This window comes from Nyctibius grandis, chromosome 6, assembly GCF_013368605.1.
Source record: "Nyctibius grandis isolate bNycGra1 chromosome 6, bNycGra1.pri, whole genome shotgun sequence".
Taxonomy (NCBI): domain Eukaryota; kingdom Metazoa; phylum Chordata; class Aves; order Nyctibiiformes; family Nyctibiidae; genus Nyctibius; species Nyctibius grandis.
The window spans coordinates 71038295-71060702 of NC_090663.1; the positions used below are offsets into that span (position 1 = coordinate 71038295).

At 38.8% G+C, this 22408-nt stretch overlaps 1 protein-coding gene across 2 annotated transcripts in view; it reads right to left on the bottom strand.

The window, feature by feature from the left end:
- ARHGAP10 (Rho GTPase activating protein 10) overlaps positions 1 to 22408 on the bottom strand; it is a 153057-nt gene that overhangs the window by 104969 nt on the left and 25680 nt on the right. For both annotated transcript variants that reach the window (XM_068402751.1, XM_068402752.1), the window contains exons 2-3: positions 2792 to 2887; positions 2645 to 2706 (exon numbers count right to left, since the gene is read on the bottom strand). In XM_068402751.1, coding sequence (XP_068258852.1) covers positions 2645 to 2706; positions 2792 to 2887 — 158 coding nt within the window. The remainder of the gene's footprint in view (positions 1 to 2644; positions 2707 to 2791; positions 2888 to 22408) is intronic.

Genomic DNA, 22408 nt, shown 5'->3' on the forward strand with positions numbered 1-22408 from the left:
ATAACGTCAAAGGAGCAGAATGTAAGTCCTACGACTCCATTCATGCTTAACACGTAAAAATTATTTCCAGAATATCCTCAGGGACAAAGTGACCTATTTCCTATCTACCCTGGAGAACATCACCAAGCTACGGTACTATGGAAAAATGTAATTTGTTTTTGTATTGGCCAGTCTGTAGTAATCCCAATGAAACATTTGGATTAATGCCATCTTCCCTTTTCACAAGCAACTAAATCCTTTGACAGTTGGGATATAATTTCAGCAGCCTTTGAAGGACATGGGAGAAATGGTAAAACCATGAAGTGCAAGACTCCAAGATCTGAATGAAATTAAATATTCACCAGACAAATGACAACCAAACAAGTAAACTTATGGTAAACACTAATAGAAAGTTTTACGGACTCTGGATTCACCACAAACAATACTCTCAGAAAACCATGAGAAGTGTAAGTGATGAGTATTTAACTCCAGTTTAGAATGTATTTTAAGGGCACATTTGTTTTATTTACCATATGGTTGTGAAAAAATAACCCCTTTTCTCAAATATCTAAAAATTAAAATGCATAGCAATATCTGAAATGTCCTTAGTTCTACAATTATTCATTGATTTCTTACATTTTATTTTACATGACTGAAATTTATCTGCAGTTCTGCACTGAAACAGAAACCTTCTGGCCAACTTCAAAATGGTAAGGGGAAAAATAAGAGCATTCTTAACAAAGAAGACTAAACACTTTTAAAAAAAATCCTGCTATATGCTTTGCATCTTAATGGAAAGTCTTTGGATCCCTGACCTGATTCCAAACATCTGTGAGTGCAACGTGCCCTAATATTCTCCATGGGAGTATCCCTACAGCTCATGCCACTGTAAAACATCTATTGAGAAGTCAAAGAAAAAAAAAACAAGTCAGAGCAGCAGCTGCTGAAAATGATCTTAACCAGTCACTGCACAATCACTTTCTCAGCGACTTAGTGCCACTGTTAGTATACTAACTCCCTCTAGAAGCGATACATAACATTTACTAGACTACAGATGCAATGAAAAGGCCACGTACCTGTTAACTCAGAGAATATACTCTGTTTCTGTTTGGAATTAAATATTTGCCCCATAATATTTTATACTCCCCAGTTTTTCATCAAACTGTCGCTGTTCTAACAGATAACTGCATTTCACACATTTCTTATCGAGAGACTGATTAATTAGCTTTTAGTGTGGTAATGCCTTCCGTGTAAGCATGGGCAGTATACCAAAAAATAAGTAATACTGTTATGTGGCATTCAGTCTGAAAAACAGAAGTGTTTTATTGTACAGACAGCACTGGATTCTACACAGCCTACTATGTTGGTAATCTATTACTGCTGAAGATCTACTGATACGGTCGCTGAAACGTGCCACATAATTCTGAAGTCCTGAAGGTGACATCTCTCAAAACCTGGTATCAAATAAGTGTGGAAAATAATGTGATGCACTATAAAGTGGTTTTCATCATAAAACTTCCTAAAGACTTTCACTAATTAGATGTATGCAACTTTATTAAAATAAAATACAGCTCTGGATAGCAGGCAAGAAAAAGCAGAGTAAAGACTGTACTTCAGAATTATGAAAAACGAAAGATGCATTCAATCATACTTCAGCAAATCCCTACAACTTGGCAAAACAACTCAAGATACTGAAAGACTGTTTCTACTATGTAAAAACAGTATTCTTCAGGAATGTGAAAGGAACCACACAGACCCTAATTCTGACATAATACGGCACACTCAAGGAACCATAACTATTACTGGGCTCAGGACCGCCAGAGAGAGAAGTGTTAAAAAAAATAAAATTGTTCACGAGTTCTTTTCTCACTTATCTACATACTCCTCCACAGCAGGCAGAGCTTCTGGCAGAGAGGAGAACAGAACACAGATTAGTCTCAGCTTCCTCTCGGCAATGCCAAGTTGTCACTGACTTCCAGGAAGATAAAGATATAATCACATGGCAAATCCTGAGGAATATAATTGCTATCTAGGCAGATCTAAGAACATTTCCTAGATGCAGAGTCGAACCACACTCAGAAGAATACATCATCTGCTCCACGAATCCCCGCTCTGAAATAAAAGCTGGGCATGCAACTACAGAGGAGAACCATGGTACCGTCCAGAAAGAAACCCTCCATCTTCTGGACAACTTAGGAAATTAAGATAGTAAGGTGTATTGCAGAGCGCTCAGCCCACAGTCTATGTGTAGCCAACCTGACCCATATTACACTAAAACCCTAAGCAATCACAGGCACATGAATGAAGAACACTCCCTCATACACAACAGAGGAACTAAATGTTTGCAGATGCAACCCTCCACCAGAAAGCTCACCTACAAAGAAAAGGTTTGCAAGTCTGCTACTGCATCCAGCCAACAGATTGCATCCCAAATCCACGTAAGCGTTGAAGGTGGAGCCACAGCGGTCCTTGATCCAAATTTGGCCAACTTCCCAGCCTGGGGTGTCCTGCTGCAGTATTAAGTCTTTCACCTTGCTTTTTACTTTCCCTGTAAGTTACTGATATCAGCATCTTGGTGGTTAACAAAGCAGTAAGAAACTTTATCTGACTTTCATCTTACTCTTTTCTATACGTACAGCTTTTTAAAATGTTTATTGCAACTCACCAAAATTTCTCTTTGTTCTTCCAGATTTTTTAAAAAGTTTGAAAACTCATGAAGTGATGCATCTGTAATACAAAACCAGAAAAAAGTTTAAACATGTTGCAGGATGGCATGGCAAAATATAGCCACTTATAGTCACTTCTTACCTACCTATGTATCTTTCATCATCTGTCTCTGCATCACCAATGAATTCAAATTTAAAGTCTCTGAGAGAATGGGCAAATTTTCTCTGGGCTGCTGAAAGGTCTGCAAGGAAAAAAAGCACAGATTGAAGGTTAGGGAATCAAATTTTAAGAAGGCTAGAAGATCTCCCTACCCCTAGAATAATCAACTTTTACAAGAAACTCTTAACACGGATCTGCCTAAGAACATTACAAGACATCCAGTGTTGTCTAACCCTCTTCTGATCTCATCTGGGAATTTGTCACACAGATTTTTTATACAAGGCTATATAGTAGAAAGCAAGTATGATCGTGTGTGCAGTATTAGACCTATTCTTATGCTTCACTATACCACAATTTAGGGCACAGGCCATACAAACAGATCTGTAACTATAGAAGTTTAAGGCACAACACCCAGACTAAGTTGTGCCAGTTGTCTTACCCTGATAACCCAAATTCACTAGTATGTTTGTCAGCAAAAATACGCATCTGTGGATTTTCTATACACTTTACATAGATAGCTCTGCTACTGAAATGCATAAACCAAATGTAAAAGAATTGTTGCACTGGAAGTAGAAATTCCATGGAGTTAAATTATGCCAAAAGTTAGTTAAGTTAATGCACAGCTTTAAAATTAATTTTGTATAATAACTGCTTTGTCATATTCCTAAAACATTTACTTCAACCCAATTTTTATCTATTAGTATTTGACAATTTGGGGTCAGAGAGCTGCACTCTTACATCCCTCAGGAAGTAACCAGACTCTACATTTCTTCACAGTATCATCATTATAAACCCTTATTAAGATTTATAAAGCTGTAAATAAGCAGTATACACACACTTTTCTGTTGTGCTGATACATGCAGGTAGGGAATGTCATGAGTTCTGGAAGGATGGAATTGCTCAATGGAAAAAAAAGGATGCATGTCCTGGTACACTCCCAGCCAGTAGTAAAGGTTTTACACACATTTTTGTTGTCAGCCAAGGTTAAGGACAATTTGAAATATTTAGTTAACCTATAATCTTTTCCTTATCACATGCAGTTCTGAAGGGCTGAGAACAACTCTTTTAACGGACCAGCTCAGCATTTTGTTCTTTAATATTAACTGGAGCTAAAAGACTACAAACTTGGACTTTTTTTGCTGTTCTTGGTTTGGTTTTGGTTTGGTTTTTAAAAAAAACACAACTTTATGATAGGTCCTGCATCCAACACATCACATGTTTTATCATGTGTCAGTCAAGTACTACTTTGACATACAATTCTGCACTGAAAGTTCAGTTCAACCACTTAAAAGGATAAGTCACAAAGACTCTACAAACAGCAAGACACAACCTAAAATGATAAAACTGCTTTCTGTTCCTTGCCATTCCACATTCCTTTCTTTTCATCCATTTCTCATTAGTCCTTTCCTCACCTATTGTGTAACAACGCCGTTCCCTGTGATGCCATACAGGTACTCACCTCCCTCTTGCAACTGCTTCTAAAGCCTGTACGTGTACCGTTCAACCCATGAAGCAGCAGGATGCTGCGCAGGGTTGAAGGAAGAAGGATAAGAAGGTTGAAGGAAAAAGCAATGTAATTCCCATGTGAAAGGAAACATGAGTATTTTAACTCAAATGGCTTGTGTGCTAAAAGGCAGTTCATAAAGCAGACAGCAAAAGAAACAAGTTCTGCCAGCTGTGAAAGGCTTAAATACAGAAAATAACAAGTTTCTTAAACATCTAATGTTATGCTTCCTTGTGAGCCAGATCACAACACAAGGCTGAAAAGATTGTACTTATGGGAGAACGGGTCCAACAACACACACACTCCCAAACTTATTTAATTTTCTTGAATCTGATAATCCCCGACCAAAGCCCTGTCATGAGAGCTAGCCCCATGCAAGAGGAAGGAATTGTTTATTATGTTTTCTCTCACTTGTAGAGCTGAAGTATTCAAATAATGTTGAGCAATATACGTGTTAAGAGAAGGCACGCAGCACCACGTGCACGCATCACCGCCCTTTCCCCTTCACAGACTGAAAGGGTACTAAAATACTGAAGTGGGCTAAAGGCTTTGATGAGCCTTTCTAGAGCAGTGCGAAACAGTCTCCTGCATGGCTGCATATCCAACCTCTCCACCAAAAGCCACCTCTTTGGTGACAGTAACAGCACACAGAACCTGGGCCCACGCCGCACTCTTTCAGTGCAAAGTCCAACATCTTCAGTCAAGTTGAGAAGGAGCTGAACCAAAACACTGATCTCACAGGATCAGAAAGCCACATTCATGCATTTCTCTTTATTGAATCTGCTAAGGGATTGGAAATTACTGACCAAAGGGCTGAGTAGGTGGTTGGAAACAGTAACCTTTTAACACACCAAAACTAGATTTGCAGAGTTCCTGTATTAAAGCCATGAAGGCACATTAAATTTTTGCAATGTCTTTCCACAAATCATCTCTGAAACATTTAAGAACTGTTCCAGAAAATTTTGGGAAGCATCAAGGGGCAAGGGGAGGTTGGAGGTTTGGGATGCAGAAGAATGACCTGACGGGTCAAGAAAAGCCAGAGATACCTGGCTATTGAACTAACACCTAGAAGAAAAGACAATGAAATAGGACGAGACTTTCTGATGGAATTTAAGAACTTGGTACTTTCAACAAAGGTGAGAAGTCACTGGAGCAAAATAAAAACCAATCACATCGTATAAGATGTAACTGGGAAGAAACAAACCTCCTGGCTGTGGGAAGAACACTCCAATCATTTGGTTCAATAGACTGCTGCAATGAGCAGAGTCCTAACTGTTGCCAAAATAAAGGCTTTTAATCCTGCTTAGTCAGCAGGTGTTAACTACCAGATTCATCCTTCAATGTTTATATATCATCCATCAGGCTTGTTTCATTTCAGCTAAATTTACATTTAAGGTCACATTCTGTTTTCATTCCCTATGCCAAAATAGCACTGGTCTAACACAAAACTAGCACCTTTCTGAGCAGAACCACTGGTACCCAGCTATTCACAGGAATGGAAGAGTCTCTGGTCTGCCTCTTGCTGAACTGTAAGAAACAAAACAGAGTATCAAGTAGAGACGGAGGAAAACTTTCTCAAAAGCTCAGAGCAAGAGTACTGAACTCGTTCTGCTACAGCACAGGAAAAATTACAAGGATGGTGGCTAGACTCACAAAGATAACGTAGCCCTGTGTTGGATTTCTTGCCATCTTGACAAACCATGGCCAGAGGGAGAAACTTGAGACCGTCTGCAGTCAAACCTTCCACTGTGGGGCAAACAGCATGAAAGTGCTGCAGCTTTTACCCTGATAAATTCCACATATCCCACAGTACATACACAGATGTTCATATGCACTTATAAAACTCTATAAAAACAAACTGGATGCTGATATCATCATAAGTACTATACTCTCCTACTATTGTGTTACAATTTAAAATGCTGAGCGTTGTTGCTTAAGTTAGAAATTCCAGTAATATAACTTGGCTCTCTTCCATCCTGTGACAGAAGACCTTTACTACAGCAAAATTATTTGGCTGGCACTGACAGATACATCCCAGTATTGTTCCACATCAGCATTAGAGCTTGCAAGACCAGTATGTGCTATATAACAGACCATAAATATATATGGATTCCAGCCACATACATTAGAATAAGACAGTACATGAGTATAGTATGTATCAAACAGCATGGCCAGTTACGCTGATTATCCAAATAATGCTGCAGCCTACTGAAAAAACACAGTGAGAATTTAGGGGGCCTGAAAGTAATTGTTTTATCCCCTTTAATCTCCACATTCTACACAGTAACACCAAACAGAAAGACAGGAAGCAGTAATAGGGTTGTTGCTTGTTGAAAGCTGCTGCTACCATTTAAAGGGAGGAATAGGGCATTCACAATCAAAGAGTGTTTAAATATCAACCAAACACTAACACTCTTTCCTGAATGAAATGTAATCCTGACAAACCCATAAGGCACAGTCATTTCAAAGACTCACTTTCTTAAAAGACTAAAAGAAACTGAGCATCTGCTAAATGTTTTGACCAAAAAACTGAAGAGAGACAGACACATTTCCAAAGAGAGAAGGGAGGGACATAAGGACACCAGGGCGTTTAATTTTCTCTCTTTGTTAATACTCACGTCAGTACAATGTATTTTTTTCATGTCTGAATGTAACTATTTAAAAAAACACACCAGAACAAACAGGAGCAGCCACCAGCTCCCCGACCTTGCCCTGAAACGCTTCGGTAACAAGCGCTCCCGTCAGCTCGTCCTGCGTCAGACAAGTGCCCCACACAAATACCTCTGTATTTTCCATTTGGATTTGGAGGAAAATATTTTTGTTCCTTATCTGAGTTGAGCCAAGCCAACACGACACCATTAGTTGCTAGGCAGTGGCCAGCCATCACAGCACCAGACTCCAATCACTTCCTTCACTCTAAGATCAGTACTAACTTCAGTGTTAGCCACCTAAACTAAAACTCTTGCACAAAGCAAGACAATACTGTTTCCTAAGGCTATCCTAGATCTCTTTTACATGGCAGGAGAATTATCTGCTTGCAACAGCCCTTTGTATTAGTGTTAACATTTTTCTACAGCAAAATACAGATATCTACATCAAGCTTCACTTTTACTGTCTCACAATGATTCTTTAAGAACTGGAATTAGATTGCCGTTCCTCATCCTTAACTACAAATCTCACTGACACGAATAGATACGCTCCAGGAACGACAGATTTCTACAGACTTTATTTAACAGGAGTTAAAAATGCTCTGGTCTTTTTCCATAACACTCTCCTCAAAAAGCTAAAAGGTTAACAAATACTTAGATTTAACTACCATGCTCGCCTTCAAGCTATGTTACTACATTAAGGACTCAGATTAGACTTCTTAATCTATTTTCCTCACAGCAGGCCAAGATCAAGCAAGCTACACACTGTCGTGAAACAGGCAAGGACAAGCTGAGTGAACGTCGGCCTCTCCCCTTCTGCCCAGGCATCAATCTCACTTGCAAGATCCAACGAAGTAGCTTCAGAGGAACAGAGTACTTAAAATAGTTTGCCCAAGAGCTGTAATACGGACTTGTATGACCTTTTGTACAAAACGTGACATCTCAACGCTTACAAAAGCAACTCCATGTTTCTCTTCTGTGTCCCCTTTAGCAAGGTGAACAATGAATCTAATATAATCCATAACACTGAGACACGAACAGGATTTAGTTATTACCTTAGTAAGGTGGATAAACAGGATTTACTTATCAGCTTAGCAGATGTAAGCCATGTAGCAGATTGTTAAAGAGCAGTAACATGTTCCAACTGCATAAAACCAAAAAAACTTCTTACTATTCATTTTTATCTAATAACTATATTGAAAGAATCATCAAAACAAAAATGAAAATAAAGCTAAAATACTAAGTTATTCATTCCCCTCCAAAACCAGAATGGAAATCAAGTTCAAAGACTAAAAGGTTTCTGGAGTCCAGTTTTGACAATGTCACATAACCCACAGCAACTCATGAGTTTCTGAAAGCTTAGAAAATTCATGTGTGAGGATTAAAAAATCAACTCATCACTGACTTGTCAAGTAGCTCTTAACTTTTTATTTCCCCCCCCTCAGCATAATACAGTGTTAAGCGTATGTGGACCATCCCACACCTTTAAAACAAATAAGAAAAACCGCAACGCCTCTCCGTTTCAGTTGAATTCAACTGGTGACACAGCATTCCGCTCCCGCTGGCCCAAAGGCACCTTTCCAGCCGCAGCTCCCAAGCATCCAGCAGCTTCACACCCTCCGCATTCACACACTCAGGCCTGAGACAAATCTACATCAATTGTACCAAAGTTACAAAGTGTTTTATTATTTACGAAAAACCCTCAGAAATTTGGTGTCAGAATGAAATTACTCTAGATCAAGTCTACACGCACACGTGCACACACAAATAAGAGTTTAAATTTTCCAAGTATAACGAAAAAGAGGAAGAGCCAGCAAACAGCAGTAGTAATATTTTAGGAAAAGTCTTTCAAATTTTAACATGGAAGGGTTTTTCTTAGCAAATTAAAAAATAAAGGTTTGCATTTCAGTATCAAACAGAAAAAAGGAAATCGCAGGAATAAAATGAAAAAAAAATAACCAACCCTAAGGTAATTTATATGTAAACACAAGAAACGAATAACAATTTTAGGAATCTTATTCTCTAATGGAATTTTTCTTTTTAACTCCTCAGAGACAGGAATTGATGTTGTTCTTCTGTTACACTAAAAGTCCAAATTTTTTCACGACTCTCCCAACTAATGACAACAGGAAGCAAACATCTAGAAGCCAAAAAAGAAAAGCGTATATTTATTGTCCAATCTAAGAAAAAGAGAGAAAACTGAATATTGGGTAAATTAATATCATTTTTCAGAACAGTGCCTTTGTTAGGAACTGACTAGTTTTAGATGTTCCTTCCAGTGTCTGACATTCCCTATTACCCATTTTAGCACATGCTGGGGTCATTAATTGTGGCATAATTATGTGACAAGTAAAACCAGGCTATTTAGGCCTGAACAAGCCATGTGTATGTGGCATGGCAGAGTCATACTAACCTTCTCCTCACTTCTTAAGAGACAGAACCACCCAATTTTTGCAAGATTTCTATTCCATGGGTTAATTCTATCATATTTTATGATCTTTTTTTTCAAAAGCATAATCCCATAGTCTAAGTGCCACTATTCTCCAGGTTGATCAAAACAGGCAAGTTAAGAAAGCTTTCAGATTTTAGCAGAGTACACCCTTATTTTCATAGATATGCAAAATGTTTTAGACAGCATAACCTCCAACCACTGTTTTCTCCTATAGAAACTATGCAGCATAGTAACATAAAACACCTGTCATCTTATCTACCTTCTCTAGTTCTCCAACTTTTATCAGTGAAAAGAGACTTAACTCATTTCTCCTCTTTCTACCCTTGCAAGTACAAGTGTACAAACTCCACCTTCCCTTACATCAGGAAACAACTAATTAACATGTTAATTAGCCTATATGAAATACCACAAAGTAGCATCTTATGTGGGTATGGGCAAACTGCCAAATCATGCTGGCACTGTCCCTCAGCTGCACCACACCTTCTGGGGCTCTGGTTATTTACCTTTTTAGCTAGATCTTTGAAATGAGCAAGCCAGTCCTACTCCACCCTGCCAAGGGCATTTTCCTCTTTGCATCGCAGGCATTAGGCAAAACTGCACACTTAGTTATCTCAGCAGAGATTAAGGTCTCCCAGAGCATCTCCAACAGCTCTTACAAAAAAGTGCATCCCTCTGCCAGCTCAGATGGTGACTAAATTTTTCAGTTCTGGTCTTCAGGAACACAGCATAAGTGACAATTCATTGCAGAGAAAGACAAGCTACAACCCTGCCAAAAAATTCACTGCTTCAGGGGTGGAGAAACATTCCTGCAACCACCCTGATGCAAGACCTGTATCCTAAAGACTCTGCTGAAGGGTCAGGCAACTGTGATGGAAGTTACTACGGAGTATCACAAAGACAATTTGCCTTCAAAGGAATCATAACCATCTTCCTGATCCTTACAGCCTTCATGTCTCTGACAACAGAACAGACCCAAAGAAATAGTAAATTGGAAAGCAAGAACTAAGAAAAACAAATCTGCAATGCAGAAAACTACGAGACAGTTCCACCAAATTCACACGGTTCCCAAAGATAAAAACTAGCAGTTCAAGGATTTGCTGCAAAGGTTTCCCTGTATCATACTGCACCAAATGGTAGCAAGATGGACACCAATGTTATGTATATTATCTGTTCCTAAAAGAAAACCCTGTATCAGTCCCGAAGCAACAGTTTGAATACACAATACCAAAATGGTTGTACCATCAAGCTTTCACCGGTAAAACTTTCTACAATTCCTTCAGCTCTGTAAGTAGCACAGACCTGGAGACTCCTGTTCCAAAAGTGACTGAATTAGAAAACATAAGACAAAAACATTCCTTACCAGAGATTAGGGTTTTACTGCTATGAATGTAAAGATGTATGAATTCAGAAGGTGAGACCACACTTCCAGTAGTGAATTTTCTAGCAGAAATTTAAAACTGACTTAAGTCTTTTATAAGACTAGATCACTAAACGGAACATAAATTTCTTCAATTCAAATTCTTGTCAAACACCACAGATTTGAAGGCCCTCTTGCATTTATTCATGGTTTCTTTATTCATATTTATTCTATAGGATGACTATGTTCCTGTTTCACAAACCATTTATATTCTAAACTAAGCTACTGATGTCTCAAGGACAATTTGCAAACAAGCAAGAGTGTTCCGTAGTAAGTAAATCAGAAGACCATACTGCTTAAGGATGAAAAATTGTGCTAGGTAACTGAAACATTCTCCTCAACTGGGAAACTCTATAAAAGAAATAAAGTAGTTACAGAAAAAAATGTGTTTATTGTACAGATACTTATCCAACATCAGCATTCTGACTATTTTAATTCTGGAGTATTGCTTTCTTTCCCAGACTTATTTCCCACACAATAATGATAACGTTTACATAAAACAGAATATATTATGTTGAAATATTATTTTGATTGCAAAAGAAAAGACCAATTCACTGCTGGGTAGAAGCTCAATTTTGCCATTATATTCTCCAACTTGTAAAAGAGTTTTGTGGTTGGGAAGCAACCCCACATTATCAAATCTATACTCCAAATATGGACAATGAAGCATTAACCCCTCACAGCTCAACTTAAATATTCTCTGAATTCAGAGTACTCTACTTTTGAAAATCCAAACAACTAACAGGACATGTCTACCTAATTTCTTCAGTCATCAAAATTCACTCGTGGCAGTCAGGTAAAGTTGTTATATCAACACAGCAGGAGGACTTGACAAGGGGCACAGAGATTTCCCCCTTCCAAGAAACAGGACTGACTTCATTATTTGAAGCCTATTGTCTTAGAAAGTACACGTACAAGTGAAACTTGATGTGGTTGAGAAAGTCAGAGTGGGAGCACAGCTCAGACTGGGATGGGAAGGTCAAGGCAAACATGCCAGGTTGCAGGTTTGTCACATGTCGCATCTGCTGCCGTTGAGCATGAACATAATCTCAGAGAGTTCACATCCAATAAATAGTTTCAGCAAGATCTCTTTTTCCTCCGCAGCAGCAAGCGAGGAAAAAAAAAAAACCACAACCACAACCTTTCCCCGCAGTTTGTAGCTAAACGAATCCTGAACAGGATTTCACGCAATAAAGGCCTTTTCCAGAGCACTCTGCCTTCTTAGTTCCAGCCATCTGCAAACAATGCAAGTGTTAGTGCTTTTCACGAGAAGTCAGAAAACAACTCTATAATAGGAAGTGGGCAGCCAAAACACAAGGAGAGCTGGTAGCCACCTCCCTAATGAATGACTAGAGCAAGTATTTTTATCATCTTTAAAAGCACATGCTGTTCAACTGACATTTTAAAATATTTTATGAAGCTACATATCAAGTCTGCAGAAATAGCAACATCAAACACGAAAAAAAATGTCATTCACAACATTTTCTCTCTTCAAAATGGCAGATATCTCAAAACACTGTCACTTGTACAGAATTACTGCCTGTCTGAACATTTGCATGTGTAGACAAAAACCCACAAGGAGATCAGAGTTGCAAGATACTGTGATTTCTCCACAACAAAACATGCCTGAACATGCACTCAGCACACCTATACACATATAATTAGTGTTATATGAAATGGCTACCAAATACTTTGTCATCAGTAAGATCATAAAAGGTTCAGAAAATAAAGTTACATTTTCATCAGTTCCTCTGCTCATGAGTCATGAAAATTAAGCAAAATTCTTCCAGTAGGCTGAGAAAGACCTTAGATAGCACAGCTCTATTTTCCCAAGTGCAGCAGGATTCAAGTGGCAGAGGATAGAGGAAAACAAAATGAGAAATCAGATAAATGAGCAGCTGAGATCTGTAATTCAACAAGTAATGGCCAAGTGCCCAACCTTTGGGCTATTTATTTACTTATTTGTCTATTAACAGGTGAGAATATGAGTGCATTTTGGAAAATACTTGACAATTTAGTGAATTTCTACACAAAAAAAACCCACCTTAAAATTCAAATTCAAAATGCAGAGGTAGGAATTCTGGTAAGATTTGCATTAAACTCCTTCTACTGAGGTATAGACTTTTTTGATTCAGCCAGGCTGAACCTTCAGTATCAAGGAGGATGGGATGACCACAACAGGCCCCCGAAGAAGGAAGAGTTCAAGAATAACTTTGCTGTAGCTAGACACAAAAGTGAAATGAATCCAAGTTTTGACAGAGAAAACAGCTGGCAGCAACTGTGGTGCAGAGGACAGCCTGTACTTACGTCATATTTAGTTTCCAGAAACAGCACCGGACAACATAGCAGCGGGTAGCTAAACTAGATGCCCAAATTAAAAAAAAAAGGTTTTACTACACACTTTTCCAAAACTGTCAAATGGGGATATTATGTGTAAAGCAACACAACAGTTGTGTGTCAAAAGGAAATTTTTCTGATAGCTCTCACATGAGCTGTATTGGGCTAAACCATATTAAAACTGAAGCTTCTAATTAGGCCAGACCAAAACCACATACATACACCACAGAACTGTATTTCAACATCCGTATACTGAATACAAGATTCCTTTAAATAAATAAAAACGGCAGAAAGCATGGAAATAAATGAAACATGAAAGTAAAGGATGAGCCTCCCACACTCCCCTTGCACTGCTCTCACTGTTGCTCTTTTAAAGTTGCTGGAGGAAGTCCTTATGCTCCAGCATCATTTCACTAGCCAGCTTCTCTGATTATTATTTGCCTGGGCAGAAGAGTAAAGTTATTGCTCCTGCCATCAATAACCACTAACAGAGTTTGCCAGGAAATATTTATTTAAATATTCAACTATGTAGTATGGTATATGTCAAAACAGAAACTTTACTCGTCTCTGGTCTGGATAGTTGTGCAATATTTTAACTCTATGTGCAAAGAAATCCCATAATCCTTCCATAATCCTTCTATCCGTTTCAGATTAGAAATTTTCCAAGAGGCCAAGGAATCAATTGTAGGATATTACTATGTATGTAAGAGACACACAGTCAAACTTACTAACTCTGATTAGGAAAAAACCTTTCACCATAAAGTTACTGGCACACAAGCATGTGAAAGCCTCACTGCTCTGGGATTTCAGTACATTTCTCCAAAATGAGTTTCCAATCTGGGTATCACTAGCAACTGGTTTCCAAATCAAAGATCACTAAATGATTAAAAAAAACCCAGAACAAAACAACTGAGCAAAAGCAATTTAGGATAGTCAAGAGCAACCACCATACCCTCATGAGAAGCACAAGGCATGAAAGAAACATCTTGCAATCCTACACAGCTATACCAATATAACTTATTAGCAGGAAAGCCCTTTGTTTAGTCTTCCAATGCAACTTTCATATTTTATTCTGTTTTCAAAAAAAAGGAAGACTTACAGTATTTAACACAGTAAGAATCTTTTTTAGATTATTTACATCCTTTATGCTTTGACACAAGCATTAGGTTGAATTTACTGTCCCTCTTTTAGAGAAAAGTCAAGCTGGTTTTGTTTCTAAACGGGAGTAACGTATAATTTTAGAGTGAAAGTACTAGCCTATGTAACTTTTTTGATTTTTCCATAACTTAACCGTTTCAGCTGCATGAATATGCACTGTGCATTTCTGACATGTGCTGTTCTCATGAAAGAGAAGACAACGCAGTTTCTTGCGTAAGTTGAGCAATACCGCAGAAGTGTTCACAACCTCCCTTAGAAACTACTATGTATTTCCTGCATTGGAAGTGACTATTCTCACCACTTTGATGGTATGATACAATATATAACTTTATATAATAGAGTAGGAGCACAGAAGTTCAGTAGTGTTTGAGTTTCACTGCTGGAAGCTGAGAAAAAAAAGAGTGAGCCAGCATTTCCAAAGATAAAGCTGTTTTATAAAAAATGTTTGGATTTGTGAAGTTTCTATACCATTTCTGGGGTTGAGGCGTTACTAAGCTTCGGAGAATTTGTTTACAAAACTGCAAGTATTGATTTATGCTTTGCCTCTCTTCCCTGGACCTACCCCAACAACAGTTTATACTGAAGTACCATCCCTGCTTATCATCAGCCAAAGGACCCACACTCTTCCTTGCTAGCCCAGACACATTCAGCACACTCAGAGCTTTAACTGCATGTGTCAGAGTAAGAGAGAAGTGGACAAAATGGGAGCAGAAGACTAAAGCCGACCCATGACTGACCATAAAAGTTGTCAAATTAAAAATCTAAGCATGGGTTCCCTCCTCTAGAACAAGACAAAATGAAAACAACCCATTCTACCAGCCTAACAGCTCAAACGAGGAGCTGTTTGGACAGTGACAATCTACATTATATGCACAATACTCACAGAAGAACCCCAAATTTCAAGGATGTTGCCAAAATTACTACAATACAAATAAGGGATGATAAATTATGCAATCTGAAGGAAATGCTTCAGTTTTCACCAGTGAACATACTGTATCCATACAACACAGGGAGTTATGCACAGCATGTACACCTACATCCACAGAATTGTTCTATGGAGAAAAAAAACCCAAATCACTTAAAATCCGCTTAAAAGAAAAAAGAAGGTATGCCACACCTTCTATGACAGTTATCTTGCAATAGGATCATGCAAGAGCACTAACAACAAATCTACCAGGAGAAATGCTAGTTAGAAACAAATCAAAACCACAAGACACTTAAGGATTATTCTCAATAGCCAGAAGACAGACCTCAGGTTTGACAACTGTGAAAAACTCTTAAACTCAAAACAGCGCTGAGAATAAGCAGGACACTAGTCATCAACACTTCCTAACACCGCAACCTCTGCGGTGCAGAACAAGCCCCTTTACAGGGTAGCTGTGGCTTGCCAGGGAGGTGGGCTCTGAGAAGAAACATCACCTCCAGCTCCACCTGGTACCCAGCATAAAGCCTAGCATCTCACACCCCGCTGAAGGGAAAGGGCACTCGCCACCCTCCCATGAGACCTTACCACACATACGTTGTACTTTAACAGTTTCTTTAAAGCGGCATAGGCAGAGAACCACCACGACACGTCACCCACCCGGATACTCAGTTCCTGTGCTGCTCAGAGCAGTGACCGAACTGATGCCACAGCTGCTGGGCCAATGAAGAGCAGCAGGAAAACAGCTGCTGCCATTTATTAGAGGGAGCATAACCGCACCATTGCAAAGCCAGTCTGCAGCACTTTGTCTGAAGGGTCTGTACAAGCAGCTACTCTTAGGCCCTATCACACTGAAGAATTTATAGGCTAAAACTATCTACTCCTTTTCTTCAAATTCCCAGCCCCACGGAGACCAAATTTGTTCTGGAGAGGTATGAAGTAAGAAATATTACTTTATTTACCAAAACTCATCACTTGAAACCTTAGGCTGAAATTACCTATGAAGAGATTACTGCTACTGTACTCCACACAGCTAGCAGTATAGGCTTTAGTACTTCAGATGTACCATTTATTTTGGTTATCAAGGAAACAATAAAATACCCCATGCTGAACATAATTTGCAGCACTATACTACTACAGCATTTAGTGCAGCCGCACTGTGAAGTTTGGGGACGAAAACCAGGAGAATTTACAATTCCTTCTCTCTGACATCTTAGGAAAATTCACAGAACCTGGGCTCAGACAGCATCGGGGATAAAAGAGTGGTCTGTCTGACTGCAGGCTGACCGCTGAATATTCAGCAGCAGCATATGTTAATTGTTCAGTTTGAGACTGTAGGATACACACTGCATGTCTATCATTCTGCACTCCAGCTGTACTGGCTTTATAGCTCGAGCTTTAGCACTCACTGGTACAAACTGTCCTGGCTGCTCACAAATCTTTAAATATGCACACCTTTTAAATCAGATTATTTATTCATACATCAAGCTTGGAAGCAAGCAGAAAATAACCAAGAAGATGGAAGAAAGGAAAGTAATTAACTAACAATCCCTGACACTAAACAAAACTAAAATCTGAATATTTCACATTTGGTGCCTTTTTTTATGACAGCTGTGGGGTATAATTACCTGACCAGGTCTAAATTTTATCAGTCTAACAGGGAAGACTAAGGAGTTGTCCTCTGTTTGTCCCACCCTCTGTCCCCCCCAACATTACCAAAAAAATAGAAAATGTTACCAGTTAAAATCATCATTCAACTTACCCAACCGCCATGTGGTTCACCTCAGTTTATACATTTAGAGTACAAAATCAACAAGCAAGCTATTTGTTTGGCAGAGATTTCAGTGAAAGGGGCTCTTGTGTAAACTGTCTTAAAAATAATAACCAGATTTATATAGTTATTTTTTTATGGATCCCACTAAAGAGATGGTGCTTAAATACTCTCCGATGGCTGGTTTGAGCCAGATCAACAGACTTTCAGTCTCAAGTGACCAGCTCGTGTCTTTTGAAACGGAAATGTAGGTGACAAGACTGCTACATGGAAACTGTTGATCTCTGCAAAAGAAAAAAATCATAAGCTGTTAAGGAAAAATACGCACTTAAGTGTTTTTTTTAAAAACCTTTTTTCAGTATAACACAGGCCTTTAAAAAATAAACTCTTTGTTTTTGAAAGCAAAGTCACTTTGAGTCACAGATTCTCAAGTCTCTAGAGGAAAAAAGATTAGCAGGGTAAACTGACCGTATACCAGGAACCTACAATCCAGAAATCTTGGTATAACAGCAGTAGTATCCTGGGCTCTCTGTGCAAAAGCCAGGAGCAGCAGAAAACCCTAACCTAGCAAAGCCACATTTAAGACTAACTCAGGGAGTTGAATCACAACATCCATGCTGGCACACTCTGGTTATTGCATGCTTCTGTAACAATTGGCAGCCTCTCTATTTTAGGGAGATTGATTTTATTTCTCTATTTTTAGTACTTTCTTTCAAGGAAAAAAAATTAGACGGGAGAACATAATTTAAAATAAACTAGGAATTAGCCTGGATGGTAGAAGAAACCCCTTTCTCCTTTTTTAAAGCTTTCTAATTAGCATAAGTGACAAGAATGGTCATAGAGGCCGAGCAGGATATGTATTCCTGAAAGCATGTAGAAGTACATAAGGAAGACTGATTAACATTGCTACAGAGTTACTTACAAACATTAAAAATAATCTGATCCTGGTGATGGGGTGGGGGGGTTGTATTTTTTTTTAATTTTTATTTTTTAGTCCTTTCCCTTCTCTTTGACTTTTTCTTTTAAATGAAAACACCTGTCTTTCCTGTTGCAACAACCCTTGGTTTCTCATAAGTTTTATATTACACTGATTCCAGCTGCAGAACCAAAGCTTTTAACAAATACTTATCAAAGTTCCTTATCAAAACACACAAATTAACTATGAGATAAGAGTCATCTGAGCAATGAAGAACACTCGAAAATTAACCCCACATTTCAACAGACATGGGAGTGGCAGAGTTATTGGACAATGTAAGATACATATTTCCCTAAATTAGGCCTTTCAATCTGGCTCCTTCAGTAGCCTGTTCCTTCCCACACTCAAGGGAAAAAGAAAACGTACAACTCAGAGTAACATGAAAGAGGCACAGACTTTCCATATATTCAAAGTCATAAGCTGAAAGCAAGAGGGCAAAAGACAGACTGACTGCAAGCACAGTGATTACTCAGCTAAGTCAAGTCACAGGATAGCACGGGTTTTAGCTACAATGCAATATTTCCCTCCTTCTTGAAGTATCTAACATAGTATTAAAAAATATGCAATATCAAAAGTTACTTTTCCAATGGAAAACACATTCCTTGTCCTAGAGAACCGAAATAATGGTATTTGCCTCCTCTCCTCCCTCAGAAAGGTAAAACCTAAAAGCAATCATTACTAGAACTATTCAAACAAGTTCTGTAGCTAGAGAAACAGCAATCATTAACATCAGGCATAAAGGTGTTCCCTCAAGTTTTGGTCTCCTGTCTCACCACAACCATGCCCAATCTTGCTCAGCAGACAACAGTTATCAAGGTGACCATCTGGGCCTCAGAATACAAAGCAGGGATTTAATCCCACCACGTCTTTCCAAGTGTCACTGTAATCTAAACACCTTTATTTTAAATACACACACAAGAGAGGCATGCATTGTATGTACACCTACACAGTTATTCTGGTTGGACATCCTGCTATGCATTCTACATTAAAAAACAAAACCAAAATGAAACAACAAGAAAAGAAAAATCCACCAGGAGACTCTGCAAACATTTCACAGCTGGTCCCCTTAACACAAGACAACCATCTTTTAGCGTACTTGAAATGTCTGTTCTTTCCCCTGAAGAAAGACTGTGAATGAATGCAGTATCCTCAATCCAGACACAGCTCACAGCAGCCTCCACTCTTCAACTGACAAAGCCTGTGCCCAAAATTCTGCTAGTATTTCTCACAGGCAGTTTCAGACAGACAGCTGGAAGAATCTGTGGGGAACATTTTTTAGCTTTGGGAACAGTTTACTTTGTGTGTCTGGAGCACCACCTTGATGAGAAAACTTCCAAGCACTTGGATCAGCAGCTATACATTGTTATTACAGAGCAGTAACACGGATGCTCTGCCATGTCAAGTTCAGTCCTGCAGCAACAGCCTGCTCAAGAGCTACTCACACGCATGTATTTAAAAACCAAATATAATCAGTAGAATATTGCAAAGCAGGTATCCCACGGCAAGCTTCTGAAAAGCTGGAAGTACTTTTCTGATGAAAGAGAAGAGTCTATCACAAGACAAATCACGTACTCTTTCATTTGCTCAAACCTTATTTCGGATAATTCACAGCTCGTTTGCCACAAAAGGCGATTCAGCCCGAAAGGGAGAAGTCAGGAATCCCAGTTTTGTATCTCACTTGTGCTGCACTGCTGCTTTGTAGTTGTGGGACTACGCTACCAACAAAATGTCCATAAAAACAGATAAAAGTCAATAAAAAGTCTGTACAACAAATGAGCTAACCTCATTCAATCTACCACATATGGAAAACGGGCAGCAAAATACCGGAAACCCTAAAGTGTTCAGTGAATGCATTTGCCAATGATAGCTGAAAAAAATATTTGTTGATTTCTGTAGTAAGCAGGAGCTTCTGACCTAGTCCTAATGATGTAAATAAGAACAGTTTCTAACAAATTGCGGTCCATGAACTGCTTGCAGATCGCAAAGACAGAAAAGGTCCGCAGCTGGTCCTCAGAACCACAGTGAACAACCTAATGCACTGTACTGGTACTAGCAACTACCCTACTAGGTCACATCACCTAATACAACATTTTTATATTAGGATGAATGAATGAGAGGTGCATTCAGAAGTCAAGCATGCTTAGCTCCCCTGAAGAAATAAAAATTGAAGACAAGGTGGCAGTTCGTAGCTTCTTGCTTTTTCTCCTGCTCCTCACAAACAAAAGCTCTTTATGAAAGCTGCAACATGTGTGAAAGATCCCATGGCCAACTAACACATCTGCTTTAAAATTCCTTGTTAATCTCATTTTCTAGTCTCAGCACCACAAAATAATTCCTACACTGAAAGGTCCTCAATGCATTTCTTCCTTCATTTACTAATGTTTCTTCTCATGTCTAGGTTTTATATTAAAATTATTCCTGAAGCAGGGGTAAAGAACTCCCATTTCAACACATAAGCTATGATTCTTAAGCAGCATTAGGCTCTACATTCATTAGTCAAACTCAGATTACCCTTTTCTACTCTGCCCATTTAAACTGGCACTTTTCCGTGACTTACAAGAACAAGGAGCAATACATGTACACAATCTACAAACACAACTCAATGAAAAGCACTCATTCAAGGTCTAGGCTGTTCCAACCTGTTCCATTGCAGTTCTGAGTATGTCCAGTACAAAATGGTATCAAGAGTCACAGACCACAGCACCTTGCCTGCTTCACAGATCATCTACGTACAGCACCTCTGCTTTTCTTAGACACTTTGCTGGAGAAAGTTTGCAGGTAGGCAAAAGAGAACCTCTTATAGCTGGACGGGAGAGCAGTTGCACAAGTAGCACCTTCCATGCTCTGGAGAGGGAGAAGAGAGGCAGATGAAGCAGCTCAGTGGGGCTCAGCCACACAGGCCAGGCCACTAATGTAGCCAGCGTAGGTTTATACTTGCTCTTACTAATATCACAATGATTTAGGGTTTCCTGCATTTAAAAAATATTACAATATCATGGCAGTATTGTTTCTCACTGTCCTGCACAGATGAAGGCCATAGTGGCACAAAAATCTCAGGCAGGATCGGTCAGAAGCTACGTAACAAAGAACATTAAGCCTTTAATGATTATTAGCTTCAGCAACTAAGGCTGCTTTACTTTTGAATTGGCACTTTTGGTCAGGATTCACTCTGTTGATAACACTTTAGAGCTGTAGGCCTACCCTATGCTTGTGTTTCTCCAACTGCAGTCTACCAGGCCTCTAATAACCTGCAAAACCTGTCAGATGTGGTTCATTGCGACTCCATAAAACTAAAGGCTCCCCTACCTTTCTCTCCAAAAGACCAAGGTCCATGAGAAATTTTGAGGGCTGACACCAGCCAAAACAAATGTGGGGGTTTTTTTTGAGTAGTTGCATACAGTACAAACTCCATGGGGAAAAAAAAAAAAAATCCTATGCACAGACATGTAACTGCCACTTCATTTCATCTTATGACAGACGTGTTCTGCAATGCTATTTCAAGAGCAGGAGTGTCCAACTAAGAGAAATGTAACAACCCCGGTTCTACACAGACTCACTGACTCCCATTTACCTTTTTTCTTATTTCTGTTGACCGAGAGCAAGATGAGAAAATACACTGATGACTGCTGGAAAATAGGTATTGAGGATCTTTGCCAGTCAATAATAAAACTCTCCATACCAGCATTACGACTCCAGCTGTCCAGAAGCAAGAGGTCTACTGAGAAAACTGACTGTAAATTGTTATGTTGGGGTTTTTTTTCCAAATTAATTCCACCAAAGTGAGGATATTTGCAGCTATACCAGCAATAATTAGTAAAATGCATAGCTAAGACACAGGTGTTTTGTGTGAATCTTCTAGCTTACATGTCTACAAGCATTTTTTAGTTATCAAGAAAGGTAGAGTCAGGACCAGAGCATTTCACCAATGAGAAAAATAGCCCTGTCTGTTTTGACTACCAGAAGAAATTTCAAAATTAATATATGGGAAATAGGAGAGAATAAAGAAAAACAAAGGCACAAATTTGGAGAGTATCTGCCTGACTCAACATATATATGGCTAGTTTTAATTATATATAAAAATGTATTGCTGAATACACAGTGCAATCTATTCATTATATAAACATACTTAAAGCAGACGTTTATGACCCAAATTGGAACGATCAATGCATAGTTCAAGACTGGAATGAGATTATCGTAGAACATTTAGTAACCTCCCTTTTTCCAATTCTGTAATCTCTTTGTTTCATTATGCACTCTAGAGTTTCAGGATGAGTTACACTTGATGTCACTATCACAGCATCATACTTCAATCATAAGCATGCAGCCCAACCAAGTACTTGTGGGCTAAAGAATTTAAACTTTTTTTTTTTAATTTTATTTTCATGACACTGGAAGACACCACCTATTTGGAGAGATAC